This window comes from Lycorma delicatula, chromosome 9 (genome assembly GCF_047948215.1).
Source record: "Lycorma delicatula isolate Av1 chromosome 9, ASM4794821v1, whole genome shotgun sequence".
NCBI lineage: Eukaryota > Metazoa > Arthropoda > Insecta > Hemiptera > Fulgoridae > Lycorma > Lycorma delicatula.
In genome coordinates, this window is record NC_134463.1 from 4194288 (window position 1) to 4213847 (window position 19560).

The 19560-nt window shown below is 26.5% G+C and overlaps 1 protein-coding gene across 3 annotated transcripts in view; it reads left to right on the plus strand.

The window, feature by feature from the left end:
* The window catches only part of LOC142329916 (salivary peroxidase/catechol oxidase-like), a 130001-nt gene that overhangs the window by 70579 nt on the left and 39862 nt on the right, over positions 1 to 19560 (plus strand). The window contains exon 1 of one of the 3 annotated variants that reach the window (XM_075374850.1): positions 6283 to 6782. The exons of 1 other annotated variant lie outside the window; for it this stretch is intronic. In XM_075374850.1, coding sequence (XP_075230965.1) covers positions 6734 to 6782 — 49 coding nt within the window. In that variant the 5' untranslated portion in view covers positions 6283 to 6733. Of the gene's footprint in view, positions 1 to 6282; positions 6783 to 15503; positions 15628 to 19560 lie in introns of those variants that run through there. One more of the 3 variants, XM_075374852.1, reaches the window with a different exon arrangement.

Below are 19560 nucleotides of genomic sequence, written 5' to 3' on the forward strand. Positions count from 1 at the left end.
ATTATTCCAGAGAATCTTTTCATTTCATTTATATTGGGTGGATTCCATTTCTTCAATGTATTTTATTTTTTTTAATTCCCGGTTGATCTAACTCTTTTCAAATTCAATCTTTTGTTCTGCGTAATCATTTGTCTCATTGACTGATAAATTGAAAATTGGTGAAAGATGCATGATACACTTCTTGGGGATTGGTGTCTGTAACTTTGCTGTTATTTCATCATTAACGAACAGTGGAAAGGCGTAGGGAAAAATAACTGAATTTTCACTGGCAAGTCTGCAAGTCCTCGTAAAATATCACGATATCTAATTTATTAACTGCAGTTAGATTAGATTGATTATCTCCTTCACTGTTATAATTGTCTAGTTCATTGTTGAAAACTTTTAATAATATTAGCAGTTTAAATGAACCACGAAAATTTTGAGAAATTCAAATAATCGATATTTTTAAACTTAGATTGGCTCCCCACCATCAATAATGCCCCAAAAGTATTTTTTCGGGTCTCTTGCTCTATTAATACGCAATGGAAGACATTAAAAAAAAATCTGTTAAATAACATGCAAAAATAAAGAGATAGCTTTTTTCGATTTTTTGGAAAGAGGGAATTTTGCGGCAAAATATTTTTAAAAAGTTTTACATAAGCATGCACGCTTGTGCTGAGCTTAATATAAATCGGAGTTATGTTTGTATAATTTTCAGACAATTGACCCCAAAAGACTATCTATCCCACTTTGGAGATATTGACTCCAAAACTTTACCAGCAAATTTTCCCATATACACGAGTCTCTGTATAAAATTTCATAAAAATTGGATTATCCAGTCAAATTTTATTAAGCTTCAAATACGCCAACACACGTAGGGACACACGTACGTACGAACATTAGCCCCATTTTGGGGGGGGGGGAGTTGTTTGGGTAATGAAACATCGAGAAATGAAAAAAACCATATCCCATTTTTTGACTGATTCTCATACTTATCTTCTTACAGCATAACTTTAGAGATATGTGCCAGGAAAATAAAAATATAATTGCGCATTAGGAAGTGATAAGAAAATAAATATAAATAAGTATTATGCAAGATGTAATTCACTCTAACTTTGATGTATAATGCAGAAACATTAAGATAAGTAGGTTAAATAGGACAGGAAGAGAATAAATTATAAGATATTGAGATGAAATTTATTATAAGTTTTTTCTTGTCTTCAGTCATTTGACTGGTTGGATGCAGCTCTCCAAGATTCCCTATCTATGCTAGTCGTTTCATTTCGGTATATCCCCTACATCCTACATCCCTAATAATTTTTTTTACATATTCCAAACGTTGCCTGCCTGCACAATTATTTCCTTCTACCTGTCCTTCCAATATTAAAGCGACTTTTCCAGAATGCCTTAATATGTGGCCTATAAGTCTCTCTCTTCTTTTTACTATATTTTTCAAATGCTTCTTTCTTCATCGATTTACCGCAACACCTCTTCATTTGTCACTTTATCCACCCGTCTGATTTTTAACATTCTCCTATAGCACCGCATTTCAAAAGCTTCTAATCTTTTCTTCTCACATACTCCGATCGTCCAAGTTTCACTTTCATATAAAGCGACACTCCAAACATATTCTTTCAAATATGTTTTCCTGACGTTTAAATTAATTTTTGATGTAAACAAATTATATTTCTGACTGAAGACTCGTTTCGCCTGTGCTACTCGGAGTTTTATATCGCTCCTGCTTCGTCCATCTTTAGTAATTCTACTTCCCAAATAATAAAATTCTTCTGCCTCCATAATCTTTTCTCTTCCTACTTTGACATTTAGTGGTCTAGCTTCGTTATTTCTACTACATTTCATTACTTTCGTTTTGTTCTTTATTTTCATGCGGTAGTAGTTGTGTAGGACTTCATCCATGCCATTCATTTTTTCTTCTAAATCTGATTTACTCTCACCTAGAATTACTATATCATCAGAAATTCGTAGAATCTTTATTTTTTCACCTTGTACTGTTACTCCGGACCTAAATTGTTCTTTAACATCATTAACTGTTAGTTCTATGTAAAGATTAAAGATGTAACGGGGATAGGGAACATCCTTGTCGGACTCCCTTTCTTATTACGGCTTCTTCTTAAAAGTATAAACAAAATAAACAAGGATCTCGTCATGGGTATAGAAAAAATAATTCTCAAAAATACAGGAAGTTCACTGACAGTTTAGGGAGAATAACATCAAATGATTTAGACACGTTAAGAAAAAGAGAAGAAATAACTCCTCAAAAAGTACGTAATAATTTAATTTTAGACCAAAAAAAGCTGAAAGCCCAATTGTTTCTGATGCACGGCTTACACACACAACTTAATCTAAAATATTAACCCTTTTATTTAAATATTTTTTATTTATTTAATTCAATGATTCTAACTAAAGCGCGCGCGCATACCGTTTTTATTTCGCGTGGGTGTGGCGATACTTTCTATTTCTCTTTAGCCTCCGGAACCACCGTAAGGTATTACTTCAGAGGATGAATGAGGATGATATGTATGAATGTAAATGAAGTGTAGTCTTGCACAGTTACAGGACAACCAATCCTGAGATTATGGTTAATTGAAACCCAACCACCATAGAACGCTAGTATCCACGATCTAGTACTCAAATCTGTATAAACGTAACTGCCTTTACTAGGATTTGAACCTTAGAACTCTTGCCTTCAAAATCAGCTGATTTGCGATGACGAGTTAACCACGAGACCAGCCCGGTGGGCTGGGTGTGACAGTACTACTGGTGACGGTCGATTATAACTAATGTAATTTCACAACTTGCATAGAACAAATTTTGCTTGTACGGTTGGCATACTGGTGTAGCCGCGAGGCTTAACGCAACAGGTACCAAGTCAACCAGATGATCGAGTTTGAGAACAAGCCAGACCGAATTACTTTTTTGCACTTTAAATATTATTAAGTTATTTAATTCTACAGCTCACCTGTGAAGTTACAACATATCAGACGATTAGCCCAACACCATTTTTTGGGGTGGGGTTGCGGTTTTATAAAAATTATTTTTTGCAAATATTGTTATTTTTTAATTGTTAACAGATGTGCCTAAGAAAAACATGATCTTAATTAGGTGAAATCTCTAGATATGAGGGCGATTTGCTCTACAGCCTCATCCGTTTGACCTTTTAAGTTGAAGATGGCATCAATGCCTCATATATAGAAATAATCTGACCAAGTTTGGTCTAAATCGGTAAAGTAGTTCTGGAGGTATAAGGTGATTTAGAGGCCAACATTTAGAGAAGGTGTATATGACCATTACACGTATATATGAACATTAACATCCGGAAAATTTACAGCCGTTTTTTGGTTTTTTGGGTTCCTTAAGTATGAAAACGTAAAGATCCGGTGAAAACGGCATATACCGAAATTGGACCGATTACAATACTTTCACTTCTATAAATATAGCGCTATCTAAACGGGGAAGTAAAATGAACCCTTCTGGTTTTTTTCTATTTCCTGTTTTACGATCTAAAAATAAAATAAAGAATCTTCGTTCAAAATGATTCACATTTATTTAAAAAGTTTATCTCAAAATAATAAGTTTTCATCATAAATAAAACTTACCTGATATCCTGAGGGAATCTGACCGAAAAAGGTTCCGCCTTCATGGAAAAGGCCACAGTATGAGAAAAATTTCGCCCAAGAAGTTAGCTGTTTCTGAGCTCCTTCTCCATACCCCTCGCAATCCCTCAAATGAAGGAGTAGTTTTTGGAATGGGAATATCACGTAAATGATCAAAAGTTGTTTGTAGAACAGCTTTAAATGTATGCTAAAACAAATTGTATATTTTTCTCTACGCATTATGTTCCACCTGAATTGAACTAGAGGTTTTTTTAAGGAATAATCTTAACCATTACCAAAATTATGAGGCGTGTGGAAGTAAAACGGTAGTTATAAAGTGAGGTTACTTGCAGTTTCAACTGCACTATATAAATCATTCATCAAGATCCTGGTTATAAAGTTCATACTTCAGTTAATACCAAGGAAATCTTTTTTTCTCACCACCCATCCTTTGTTAATCCTTAATCCTTTCTTGGAGCGTAGGTTCGACTCCAATACTGATCCGAGAATTCATTTCCTGCCCGGTACCGGCACAATATTTTTTTCTTTTACTTCCGATCACTACGGATCAAGTTTGCATAGTTCTGACTTATTTTTCTTTTCCCTAAAGGTTTTTATTCTTTTGCTCTGTTTTTGTCGCCTTTCTTCCGTCCATCTATTCAGGTTTATATCCTTTTTTACTTTCTCTTTGGAAATTTAGAGTCTCAAATCACTTTTCTAAATTTATTTCTGTCTTTACAGAAATCCTTAGAAACATTTAATATGTTTAGATCTCTTTCTATTTCTTTAAACCGGTGTGTCTTTGTGGCTCTGTTTATGTAGAAATTAAATATTTGTTTTGTCAATCTTTGGTTGTTCATTGTGCATAAATGTCCATAAAACTTTAATATTTTTAATTATTTAAATACTCCCTATTTTTTCTCTATATTTATAAATTTCGTTTTCACTTTTCAATTCTGTCTTAATATTAATTCCGTCTCCATATTTTGGTCTGTAAATTTTTCTTAAATTTTTTTTATACTTTTGCTATTTCTTGTTCTGAAAAACCTGCAAACATTTTATCCCATACAGTGCCTCTGGACTACAGGACTACAGTCTTATAGTGTCTAAATTTCGAGCTATGTGAGAGAGATTTTTTTATTGTAAATGTTCTTCATGAGATGATAGGCAGTTCCCATTTTTCGTATTCTATTCTTCATCTCATTTTTTTTTTTCTTTCAGTTATATTCGGTGTTATGATTATCCCAATATTTAAATTTTTGAACTCTACTTATTTCTTTATTGTCAGAAATTTTAAGGGTTTCAGTTCTGTTCTCTTTGTCATTGGAAAACCAGTCAGTTTTTATATAAGAAATTTGAAGACCAGTTTTGCTTGCACATTCGCTTAGTCTTTGAATTTTGATTCTAGCCTCATTTTTTTTTTTTGCGAAAGTTACAATATCGTCTGCGAAAACCAGAATGTTTATGTTTATGAATTTAGTTTTAGTGTACATTTTTATGTTTTCGTGTACTTTTAATTTTTTAAAGTTCTTTCTCCCATTCTCTTATAACTTTTTCAAGGGAAAAATTTAAGAGGATCGGAGACAGTCCATGAAGGAGATGTACTGTCTGATCCTCTTATTTAAGACTGTAGTAAGGCAAGGGCCTTACTACAGTTTTAATTTCGAACGGTTCTGAAAGTTTCCCAAAGAATTTCACTTTTGATTTTATGTTTGTTAATGTTTCTTTTATAATGTTTATTGTCTTAGGACAATTTTAAATTCTTCAAGGATTTTAAGTAGAGATTCCTTGTGGATGGAGTCGTAGGCTTTCTTAAAATCTATAAAATTTTTAACTAAATTTGGGTTTTTAATTTTTTGGTATTCTAAAAATTGTAAAATTTGTTTTAGATTAAAGATTTTCTCTGCATAATTTTAAGAACAAAAGTCTAAATCCACCTTGATATTCTCAGATTTCTTTTTCTATTATCGGTTGTATTTTACGTAACAATATTTTGGACAAAATTTTGTACGGGACTGACAACAGTCCCGTAATAATAACAATTATTTTTATGAAAACAAAAATTTAATTAATTACTCCGAAATACAGATAAATCATGTGTGTGAATCTAATATTAAATTCTATTTAAGATTGCGAAGGGTAAAGTTTAAAGTTCTTTATAAATAGCGGAATAAAAAAATAATAATGTAAGCTTTTTCGTTGTAAATTTTCAAAAGATTTAAAAATAATTTATTTCGCTTAAGTTATTATGAAGGGGTTAAATTTTTAGATTTATAATAATTACGCAAAAAAAAGTTTCATTAACTTTGAATCCATTTTTTTAATAAATGTAATTTATTTTTTTATAAAAAAAAAATAAAAATAAGAAAAAAATAGTAATATTGCGCGAAATTTTTCTAATTTTTAAGTAAGATTTTCTTTTCTTTTTTTGCTCTTGTTTAGTTTGTGCATTCACTCATCACATGTATGTTACGTAAATATAAAAGATAATCAATTCATTAATATTACTAATACACGAATACTGTTTACAAATGTATATTGTGATTTGCTATTAAACTTTGATGTAATGACATTTTTTATACCGCTAGATTATGGTATTCAAATAATGACTTTTTAATAATTATTAAAAGTATTATACTGATAACAATGACCCTTGCTATTTCTAAAAACGTTTATAAAGGGAACGATCGCGTTAATTCAGTCATCAGTTTGGACAGTTTTGTTTAGACATGAGAGAGGCTAAGCTGGTTGTATCGTCTTACCAACGTTGCCGTAATTTCATTTCTTACAACGAAGTTTTCACCATTCTTTTAGCTACTTTACGCGAAGAAGCCGATTTATTATTGTAATAATAAGTGAAATAATAATTAGTGTTATTATTAGTATATATTATTACTTCTTACCGGTTTTTATCGAATTTTATAAACTTGTATAATTTGTTCGATTTTTTCATATAAAAACGTTTGGTAACTGCAGTGTATTTAAAAAAAAATAATAAAGTTGTTTAACTTTAAAGGTTTAACTATTTAATTAGGAAAAATAATAAATAACGGGTTTTAAAACCTGATATTTATTAGTGTTATTAATTTATCTTTCTTTTATTTTTATTTTAAAAAACAGTTATAAGTATTCTGTTAAAAATGAGATCAGTCGTGTGTTTCGCTGACGTGATCATCAGCAAAAATCCTGGTATGTTATCATTATTTTTATTATTATTAATAAATAATTATTATTTTTATTACAAACGCCCAAGATGAAATTCTAAAAATTATTTATTAATCGATATTCATTAATTACGATTATTATATTATATTTTAATTTTTAGATATATATTCTTTAATTAAAATTATAATTATTATTAATAAATAATAGATTAAATGTAAATAAATTTTAGAACTGGTATATAAATAAAAAGAAACTGTACTACTATATATAAAGTCCTTTTTTTAAGTAATAATATAATATTGTAAATTGGTTGTTTATAGCTGAAGAATTATAATATGGAATATTTGTGATCTAAATATTTTATCTGCGTATTTATATTTATTACTATTATTTGTATAGTGACTTATTTGGGATCTGAATATTTTGTGTTCCTATTTTATATATAAACAAAAGTTGCATTAATTAATTTAATTTCCGTTTATAAAATATATATATAACCAAGCACACACCAATCTATATTATATGCACTGAACTCTCTCTCTTTCTCACACCCTCTATCACTCTCTCTCTCTCAATCCCCCTCTCTGTGTGTGTGCACTGTCTTTTATACAAAATAAATGCATTTTATACATATATATATATACATGTAAAACGATAAGAATTTTATGTAAATTTTATTTCACTGATAAAAAAATGTTTGTGACCTTTGTAATATTGATTTATTTATTAATAAATTAAAGATAAAATATATTAAAAATAACTTCAAACTTAACTAAAATTTTAATTTATATAAATTTTTCTTGAATTATTATAACAAAATATTTATTTACAAAACAGAAGTTAATATATAAAAAGATTAGTAGGCAACACAGAAATTAAATGAGGTATTAGATTTTTTAATTTATTCCAAGAAATGTTAATGTTAACCGCAAAAAAGGGTAGAAATATTTTTAAAAAAAAGATATTTTTTATTTAATTTCTTTTCCGTCTATAATTTATTATTTTCTTAAATAAAGAATATAATTATTATTAATTAATTAGCAAAAAATATACTTTTTAATACAGTATTTAAGTCGCCTCAAATATATATCATTAATAAATTGCATTAATTCATTTTTGTACAAGAAAGAGAAGAAAAATAATAATAACAAATAAACAAAATAGGTTTTTATAACTTTCTTTTCCTAAAGTTTAACCTTTAACTTTAAATATAATTTTTTTCATTTTTACTAATTCTTCAAGGTGGAAAATTAAATTAACTTTATTTTTTAATTTTAGTTTTCGGTAAATATTATAATAATTATAAACAAAATATTATAATAATTATAAAAATGAATACAGAAATATATTTCTATGTTGTGGAACAACTTTTCACTTCGAATAGACGTTAAATCTTTAACGCTTATAAAAACTAGTTTAATGCCTTTATTAAAAGTTCATCAAAACTTTAAATAAATATTCTTATTTTTGTTTCATTTTACTTAAAAACCTTATTAGGATATATTAAAACTCAATACTAATTTTTTTTTAAACAATGATTGCAAAATTTCCACATATCTAAATATAATAGACGAGATATTTAGTGAAGTGTGGGCTTGCAAATACTCTTCAGATAAATATTTAAAAAACATTTTCGGGTTTTTTTTATTTCGATTGTTTACAGCACGACGGCTCAACCAACACAGCTCTACCGCCACGGATACTGTATGTGCGACGCAACTGATTGCACCTACCTCCGGGTACTTGACTAAAAAACATAAAATAAAAAAAATTACCGCGACGGTAAACGCAAATACCATACAGAGCGAGCGAAGCCGCGATGGGGATAATATATAAAACCATTTTTGTGTTTGTTTTGGGACGGTAGGAGGTGTGCGTGTCTGCGTGACAAATATTAAATACGTAGTAACAAAAGAAGTAATAGTATCATAAAAGTAATATGTTATTATGTAACTATTTTTTTCTAATATTATTTTTAATACAGATTAAAGTTACACAATGTAGAATATAGGCTACAACAGACTGAAAGTAAAATATATCTCGCTCATAAAGTAATACCACTACATAATTATTGTCTTATTCGTTAATTTATCTTTAAAAAAAACTTTATTTAAAATTATATAAATTGCATATATTTTTTTAAACTATCTTTATTGCAATACGTAAAAATAATAAATTAGTCGTAGTTTTTCCTTTTATGTTTAGTTCGTTATTCGTTTATTTTTATTATTAAAAGAAACAAGATCAAACTGGTTTTGAAATCCGATATATATCCTAGTGAACTTTTATTTTTGATTTTCATTCCCTTTAAAATACATATATTGTTATTTATTTATATATTTAAAAAAACAAACAAAAAACATTTCTTTATTAATTTAATCTCGCAAACATAATACGAGAATGTTTATATATATTTGCACACACATTTTAATTATTAATGCTTTTTAAAAAATAAGAAAACTTATACTTATTGAATCAGCATTACTCTTTATAAAAAACCCTTCTTCTTTTTATAGAACTTTTATTTTATTAAAATTTTAAGTATAAAATTCTGTCTATTTAATGAAGCATTTCATCCGTAGTAAATCCAATCAATATGTTGATATGCAACTTTTATTTTTTTTTTACTTCTAAAAAATAAAACTGCAAAATTTGTACATGATTTTAATAAAAGAGATGAAGGAGAATCTTCAAAACCTAAGGATAAAAAAGGAAACTGTTGGATTAGAAGGACGTTTAAGGAGATAGTTTATAATGCAAACGTTATAAAGGTTGGATAAACGAAGAAAGAGCAGAACAGAAATAGGAAAAGGAGTAAAATTTAAGATAATATGGAAAGAAGAAAACAATAAAAAAATTAATGATTTGTTCCTAGTAAGCCACTTGGAGATAAGAAAAAATATATGTTACACGTTTCGCATTAGAAGTGAGATGACGAGTAATTGATCTAAATTATATAGCTTAGGTAAATAAAAACCAGCAACAGCGATTTATTTACCTAAATAAAAAAAAGAATAAAAAATTTTCGGATACAGCATTTATATCTTTGTTATAAATATTTTTCAAAATAATAAGCTAAAAAATATGTTCATAATTTTTTTAAACTTTCTTATAATATTTTTTATCGTAACTGTAAAGTTTGTGTAAAAAATTGAATTAATTAACCGTGTTTTAATTGCCATTATTTCTAAAATTAAATTTAAAATATTTAATCAAAAATCAATAAAATAAAGTTCCTTTAATTAATCAATTTTTACACAAAATAAAAAAGTATTCGTTCCGTAAAAAATATTTCTCAGTTTAAATTATATTTAATTATTTTTTTATGTTTTAAAAGCCGTGAATAATTAATATCATAACTGAGTAGTTCCTTATAGCAAGAAGCTTTATATTATCCGTTAAAAAGAATTTTCTTTAAACAGTTATATTTTACAAACTAACTGGAGAATAAAATTGAATTTTATAGCTTGTTTTTTTATAGGTAGATTTCATAAGAAAGCTACCTATTGTAACGGGTACCATGATTCGACTTCCGGAAATTTTGACATATCTTCACGTTTCACATCCCCCAGACCCCAAAACCATATATATATTTCACTTTCTTGTGGACACAATAACTGCCGTAATTTTGCGCCAATCACTTTCAAATTGATACATAAAATATAACGATTCAAAATCTCGTTCGAGTTCGTTAACGGGCAAAATCGGACCATGGGGGTGGAAATGGGGAGGCTTTTTCGAAAAAAACAAAATATCGCTATAACTTTCTTATTAACTGAAATATCGAATTCGTTTAAAGTTCCTACTATTTTTTTGAGTAAGGGTCTAAAAGTTATCTAACTAAAGTATTTTGATATCACCAACCATTGGCTCAGAAGATGGAAAAAATGGGGTTTCGAAGACACAAAAAATCTTACCTCCCTTAATAGGCACAGTATCGAATCGGTTTAATGTGGTTGTTAGTCCTCTAAATATTACCACAAACTGTCTGTAACAACTTTTGATATAACCAACCCTTACGGCAAGGGATGACCAAAATGTTGCTAGAGTTGTAAGAAGATGGGGCTTGTCGTATGCAAAACATGTGAAACATTTTTTACAGGCAACCATTGTCGTATTGAGTAAATTTGAAGTTCTTAACTTTAAAGTGGAATTTTTTTATCCCCTACTTAGCACCGGTGAAATCTACCTCCGCCTTCCGGCGTCCCGAAAGGCGTGTTTTTTAAATTACAATTTGTTTAAGAAAAATATAAAGCAATTATGGAAACTACGTAAAAGAAAATATTCCATTTTTCAACCGACCATTTTTTTCACAAAAATGACGATCTTTTTATTAATTTTTTTTCCTCTGTTATTAAACATAAGACATTTTTTCCCCTGAAAATATACGTTTTATTTAAACCATATCGCATGGAAGATGTTTCATTATTTCAATCAACATTTATAAAGTAAAGATGCATATATATATATATATATATATATATATAAAGATGAATTTTCATTAAAACTATTGGGATTCTCAACTACCCAGATTCTCAGAAAAGAGTATAACTTCAAGTAAGAAATAAAAGAATAAAATTAAGAAATAAAAGAATTAAGAATATAAAATTCTTACTTGTTTGCACAACGCTGTATAGTTAAAAGTTTTTCTTTCGTGATGTACCCTAAAATTTATTATATAACACAATATTTATAATCTTTTATTGGTTAAATCCATCGTTTCATGTTGTAATTTTTTTATTCGTTAGTTATTTTCAACCTATTTAGCTTTCTTCCACTTAAACGTGCGTGTAGATGTTTAAGTAGGGATATATAAAGTTCATTTTATATCAAAAGAATTCTTTTCTTTGACAGAATCAAAATTTATCCTTATTTTTCTTTGGTATGCAGAAATAATTTTTAACAAATAAATAAATTTTAGTTTAGTCACGAAATGTTTCACCGATTCAGGATAGTAGCCGTTTTAATGGCTTGCGGTAACAACCGGGTTATGTTCCTTGCCAACATTCAACTGGCTAAAACGTTGGTCAAATCGAATTCGAAGACCATTCGCCGTATTTAAAATTATATTTTCTACAAAAACAATCTCTGCCTTTTTCTTTATCTCATTCGGTTATCGAGAAAAGTAAATTTAAAAGTGCGACGGCGTATATATGCCTTTAGACTTGACCTTTACTTTCAATCGTCTCCAGTTTCCATTTAAAGTTGGTTTTTGGATGATGATGATAATAAATAAGTCCTAAATACAGACGCTTTAAGTGGTTGGTTGGTCTTCACTTGAAGGGTCTATACTTTTCGCGTCAACTGTCCGTAACTTGCTTCAGAATCTCCTGTGGGAATAACTGTGTATATACATTCCAGAGAGAAAAGCTGTAAATATTGATGATACAAGTCTATTCTTTAGATTATGTTATTCATAAACTGTTCTAAAAAAACAAAAAAATGAGTATCGAAGTACAGTCACTTCCTGTTGTTTGTCGGATAACGCTAAGAACCATGAAAAATACATTTTTACCCGTATGAAGGACGGGTAGCCAGTAATAAGTACTAGTTTTAAGATGAGGCCGATTATTCTGAAACTCGCATACTTCAGATTACTGAAAGTTCAATTCCTGTGCTGACCAAACTGTCGCTCTGATGAAAATACAATACACTGATAATTTTCATAAATTGAACAGGTTTTAATTGTGATTTATCATTACTGTTCTCGCAAGCAAGAGGAAATGAACACAGTGGAGGTCTAGGAAGCGGAACCCTCGGCTAGACGAGAAGGAACCTTACCGGCGGGTTAAAAATATACTTGTATTTAATTGTTGCATTTTTATTAATAAATATTTAATACAGAGAAAACTATAATTTTGATTAAAAAAAATGTTTGTATAAATAAATTATTTTAAATTTAAAAAATCTTTTTTATTGTTAAAATTTATAAAACCCGATTTTTTTTTTTTTTTTTTTTTACGGCCCGTAAGGACCAATTAGTAATTTATGTTTAGTCTTTCTTATCTTCCAATACTCTTTCATTTTCCTAGAAAAATCCCTTTTCCGTTCCTCTGTCCAAACCGTCCCCGTTTTCTTTTTAGGCTTTTCTGCAAATTTAACACCGGGCACGTTGTTATAATTTCCAGATCCTGTTCTGAGATCTTGTAGTGCGATGCCTGCTTCTTTGATGTCCTGAAGCACCTCAGTGAGCCACACCGGTTGCGTTTTTAGCTTTAGCAAAACCCGATTTTATAATTATCTTTAAAAAAATTGTATAAATGATATAAAATTATTAAGTTTAATAAAAAAAATGATTACAATAAAATGTCGTTATATAAAATCTGTCATTTATGAGATTAATCATAAAACGGAAATGTCAAATTTATAAAAAAATATTGTTATGATAAATGATTTATTTTGTGTGACATATATTTTAAATAATATTAAAATAGTTACGCCATAGAGGATACATATGCATCCTAGATAATTTCTTTACAATTTAAACAGTCATATAATTTATTAATAATTGGACTATCCTCTTTGTCTATTTTCATGTGTATTATATTGATTAATAAAACAAAATTACTTCCTTGATGTTTATTAATATGGCTCAAATATTATTTTTTTTATTAGGATATGTAGTAATACTATTACAGAGCACATTTTAAAAAAAAGTTTTTTTTTTTAAGTATGGTATAATGGTTAGTTAACCCATAATAGGATTTCAAAGTAATTTCGTGATATCTTTCTATGGAAAAAATTAAATTTATTTTCTTATATCAAGTGTTAGAATTCTATAAACTTATTGATTTTTAAGACAATTTAAAATCATTTTCTGATTAATATCTCATTTTTTAAAGTTTTATTATTATTATTATTATTATTATTATTATTATTATTATATTGGAAAACTGGTTACAAATAAATTTATAATATCCTCGAATGCAGGACCACCTAATTATTTTCTGGTTAAAGTCTATTATCATGCATTTTAGTGGAAAAAAGATAAATTATAACTTACGGTTTCGATTATTAGACCAATTATTTTAAAATTAGATGTTTCCAAATTTTAATATCATTCCAATATTAGTAAAAGCTTTACCAAAATCATAGTTAATATAGAATGTACGGGATTAAATTGGTCCTGTCATTAATTCTAACTGATAAACTAATATATTAACTGATTATTACGTTAAAATGTTTTTTTATTGAAGCAGCTATTAATTTAACATGAATTTTCCCTTCTATTTCTCTGTTATTTTTCGGGGGGAAAATTAAGGTTATGTGTAATGGATCAATATGAAATGAAATTTAAATTTATATTACAGGTCATTTTACTAAGTACGATTGAAATTCTAAGAAAACATAACTAAATTTAAACTCTCGCGCAGTTCCGCGCAAGAAGATCGATTTTTCATTAATTTAATTCGGTTTTAATATTTTAATATGTTTTTTTTTAAATATTGCTAACAATAGATACCGCATAAAAAGAAACGTCAACGTTTCAACTTGCAGATAATTAACCATGTTTCTAATTTCCCCCGCTCAGATATTTTCGTCTTTAAATTGGGCGTAACTCAAGAACGGGTTAACCAATCTTCATCAAATTATCACACGCATAACTTGAAATACACTACTACAGGATACATAAATTTCAATGAAATTGATTCAGTAGTTTTGGATATTTTCTAACCACAAAATTTAAGCCTTTAATTGATCATAACTCAAAAACGACTTTCCCAATCTTCATCAGCTTTTCACATGTACAACTTCAGATTTAGTAGTAGAGCATACATAAATTTCATTAAAATTTATTGTGTAGATTTTGAGATTTTCAAGCCACAAAACTATATATATATATATATATAAAGTATAGGAAAATCCCAATTTAAGTAAATGATATTTGTGTACTCCTAATACCTAAAAACATGAAGAAAATTCATTTTTCATCCCCCATTCTAACCATACGACCGAAAGTAATACCGTCTCTTTCTTCGAAAAGTCTATAAAAAAACTACGAAAACGTTTTACATAAGGATATAAAGATGTTATACAAAAAACAAATAACTAAATTCTTCATCATTTTAACAGAACTTTCAAAAGAATAAAAAAATGATTTTTATTATAGAAGAAAAAATTATATATTTTTTATGGTGGCATTTTTTTTTAAATTTTGATTTTCAATTTATGAAAAAAAAATCCACTTTTTTCAAATCAGGTTGTATCCACTTTATTCGAAAGTCTGAGATGAATTGTGGATCTTGTGAATCTGTATATTGGAACAGTATAAATTTGATAATCAATTCCTTTAAAATTTTTTTTAATAATTCAATTTCGTTTTGTATTTGATAAAATCAATATGGAAAGAAAGAGAGGTCCGCAGTTCGCGGAATTATCATAAATCGAATTGTTAAAAATGGTAAAATATTGTTGTTTAAATTATTTATATACATTTTAATTATAAAATTAACGGTTTCGATTAATGTTTTTAATTCAACAAGAATATGCATATTTTATAATTATCAAAACACTGATTAATCTTTAAAATTAAGAACAATTAATTTATTAACTATATATTCAAACTGTAATTTCCTTTATAATCGTGTAACATCGGGAATATTTACGAGGATTACCGAGGGATCATCAACATTTGTGAATGAACCTTACTTGTAACACCAGTACGCGATTGGTCGTGTAGCTATTATGTTGAGGTTAAATAGTCTGTAAGTTATACTTGCGGTATAGTTTTTCTGTTTTATATTAGTTGTTAACGCCTGTTTGGTTTAATGCTAGTTCGTTTTTATTTTTATCTGTTATTTATTTTTTTATAAAACATTTTCTCCATGATTCATTTAAGAAATATTCTTGAACTTTGAATTATTATCTGGTAAATATATTAATCTTTTTTTTTAATTTATTACTTTATTTTTTATTATTTATAGATTTAAAAAAAATATTAATGATAATGTTATTTAAAAAGTATTATTAGCTATTTATTATAACATATATTTTATTTTAAAAATTATAACTTACTATTACAATATACGTTGAAATAAAGTAATAATAAATACATAGAATGACATAAATATGAATTAAAATTGGATGTTTATTAGATTTAAGATAATAGAACTACAAAACTGGTTGTATTATGAATATTATAATATAAATCAAATGTTATTTATATTCTTCTATAATTATCCAATGGTTTAAACGATTTTTAAGAAGATTCAATTTTAAAATGTTTAAAATACTATTTTTGTTTTAAATTGGGCTTAAAAGTATATATAATAAAGTAACGTAATTTTTTATTCGATAATCAGTTATTTAAATTAATATTATAAATGTTCTTTATATATTTAAAAAATTTTCTACTACTACTACTACTACAAATAATAATAATAATAATTTAATAAAAAATACTTTTACTTAATTTATTTATAAAACTGGTAAAAAATATAAATTAGGTTAAAATTAAGAAAAAATAAAAGTATTGTTGTAATATATGTTATGGCATGAATGATTTATTAGCTAAGGAAAGAAAAAAATGTGTTTAGGATAGTAAACAAGGCCAACACACAACCTCTACCTGTAAAGACTGCACAACGTGAAATCACAATAATAGATTGTTTCATCGGTCATTATAAAATACGCTTAAAATAAATAAAATCAAATAACGAGTAAGACAAGTGATCATGTCTTCATTCTGTATCGACCCAAATTATCTATTTGATATATAAAATAAATTAATGTAAAAAAATAATATTTATTTATTTATTTTTTAATCTTTAATAAATTCCATTTTCAATAGCTTATTGAACATAAAAATATTAAGAGTGCGCAAGACAAGTTCTTTTACTAAAAATATAATTATTTCGATATGCGTTTTAAATGACGGGAATGATTATAAACGTAAAAAATTCCATTAGTTCCGGTACGTTATAATTTCCATCTGTTGTACTCTTTTGTTTAAAAAATCCCCTCCGAAGTAGTATTTAACCCTAATCAGAATAATCGCATAACTTAACTCAGAAATTATATATATATAAATTTTTTCCAAATTTTGTTATAAAACTTAGGAACTTATAAAATTCTCTTTTTCTAATAAAAAAAATCACTGCTAACTCTAGTAAAGATAAATTTTAACAGTTGTTTTCTATTACTACAATTCAAGAAATTAATTATTTTTATCATTTTTGTAATTAATCTCTTCTTTTAAATTTTTTGTAAAAAAAATAGTTTTGTTCTTTCTCATTTCTTAAAGTTTACTTTATTATTTATTACGTTATTATTTTTTATTTTATTATTATTATTTTTTTTTTTTGGATGATTAATTCACCATAAAAGCTTGAAACTTACGCACGGGAATATGAAATGAAAATTTTATAGCGTACGAAAATTGCCGTACCTAAGAAATTATTAAAGCAATTTTTTTTTGTTTCATTTCTTATATATTTATATAGTTTTTTATAAAGGAAAACTCTTTATCAAAAAATTGTATCCTTATAAATAATCAAAATTATAATTAAAAATATTTAATATTGTTAAAAATCTTTAAACTTTTGTTTCCAAATTTTTTTTTATTGTAGTCTCTTTTTGTTTTATAGTCTTTGAATGCCGATTTAAAAATATTTTTAGTTTTCTTCTTTTTTCTGTCATTTAGTTAATAACTTAATTTATCGTTCAAAAATATTATTTTACTTTAAATTTATTTCATATAAAATTATGAGAAAGTTACCCGTATACTATTGTGTTTTTCTGCAGTTTAGTTAACTTTACGGTTCTTAAATTTTCTCATGTACATGATTTCTAAATACATTCTTTAAAATAAAAGCATAAAATTATAATTTTTACTATAATAACTTAAAAATAAATAATATCTGAAAAATAATTTTACTTCTTATAATTATTTTTCGGAGGAAAAAGTAGGGATAATGGTACAAAAAACGGAAAATCCTGATTATATTACTATTTCCTACATCACAAGTATTAAACGAAAAATGGTTTTGTTTGACGTTTGTATTACTTTCTTGAAAAGCACAATTTTTTTAAATTATAATTATTGTTATTCTGCTGCAATTTAAGTTTTAAAGATTTAATATCTGTACAAATAATAACAATTAACCTTCCTTCCTTGGTCAGAATAATTTGTTTAAATAAATTTGTAAAAAAAAAACCAGTAAGGCAATTCAATTTTATAAATATCTACGAAGATTTCAAAGTAGGTTAACTAGTAAATCAGTTACGCGTATAAACTATTATTTTTTCCTTCATCCGGTTTACTAAAATAGCCTTCAGTCAAACCGACTCGGCAAAAAAAAAAATATTTAAGAGTAACTGATATATTAATAAACTAATGATGTGGAAGTCTCCACGAAAACGCTAAGAGTATATATTTTACAATTAAATGAATTTTGATTTTTTTTTTAAATAAATATAAAAAAATTTAATATAAAATATTGCTTTAGTACTAGTATAAATTAATGTATACCATAACATGGTGTATATATATATATGGAAACTCTCTGCGAGTAGACTAGCTCAAAGGCATCAGTACTACTGTTATACAAATAAAAACATCTCGAAGTGTAATATTCCAAATCTTAGGATTTAGTCAGTTCCTTTCCATTTAATATAATGTATCTTCAGCATGTTTTGATTTAAAACTATTAATCAAGCAAGTAAATGACTGGTAGAACTATCTTAATATTTTTTTTGTTTTGTTTTTATAATAACCAGCCTGACATGAATCATAAGCCACTTCTTTTTATTCTTAATGATGACTACGTCATAATCACCTTAAAGGACTGGGTGATTCTAAGCGCTATTACTCTCAGAGAAAGTAATTCTGAATAGTTCTTCTTGTATCTTTGCTGATTTAAATTCGTAACAGCTATAAAAAAAGAATTGGACAGATAGTAAGTGCAACTTATTAATGTGCTCGTTTTCTGTTCTTAAAAAAAAACAATGTTTTATATAATACTTAAAATCAGCAGAGAAAATAATATTTATAAAATGGAAAAATTTGAGAAAATATTCTGTAAATATACATAATTTTTTTTAATATTAAATAAATTATGTTTTATTAAATAGTTACTGAAATATAATGCAATAAATTTTTTTAAAAATCCATATAAATATATATGTATATAATTTACTTGTTATCAAACAATTAAATTAATTGTTAATTGCTTATCAAACAAAAATAAAAAACAATTTTTTTATAAAAGAAATTAGGTCAATAATTTTTATTAAAAAAATATCAAATTATTATAATTTATTTAGAATTATTATTTTTATTTCTTCTCCCTTCCCCTCCACCAATTTATTATATTTTTACGTTTTTTTTTGTATCTGTTATTCACGTAACAAACAAATATTATTCTAAACAGTTAAAAATAATCCTGTTATTAGTTTATATCTAATAAAATAAGTTATTGTTTAATGTAACCGATCATAAACAGCCTATCATTATCATTCATATTATTTATTATTAGTGATTTTAACATATTTATCATTTATAATGATATTCATTACGTCAAAAAATATTTCAGCGTAGATTTTATTATTTAAGTTGATTTATAATTGTTGTAGTTAGTATTTCCAATGTATGTCTTCAAATTAGGTCTGTATTTTAAAATTATAACTAATTTAGTTTAATTTCAATTAATCTTTTTGATTCTAATTACAATTATTTACTTTTATCAACATATAACCAGCGCTTATGATTATTTCTATTAATTATTGTTTATTTAATAGATAAAGTGTTACCTATAACCTTTTTAGAATATTAATTTTATTTTTGTAATTCAATTTTTTTTTT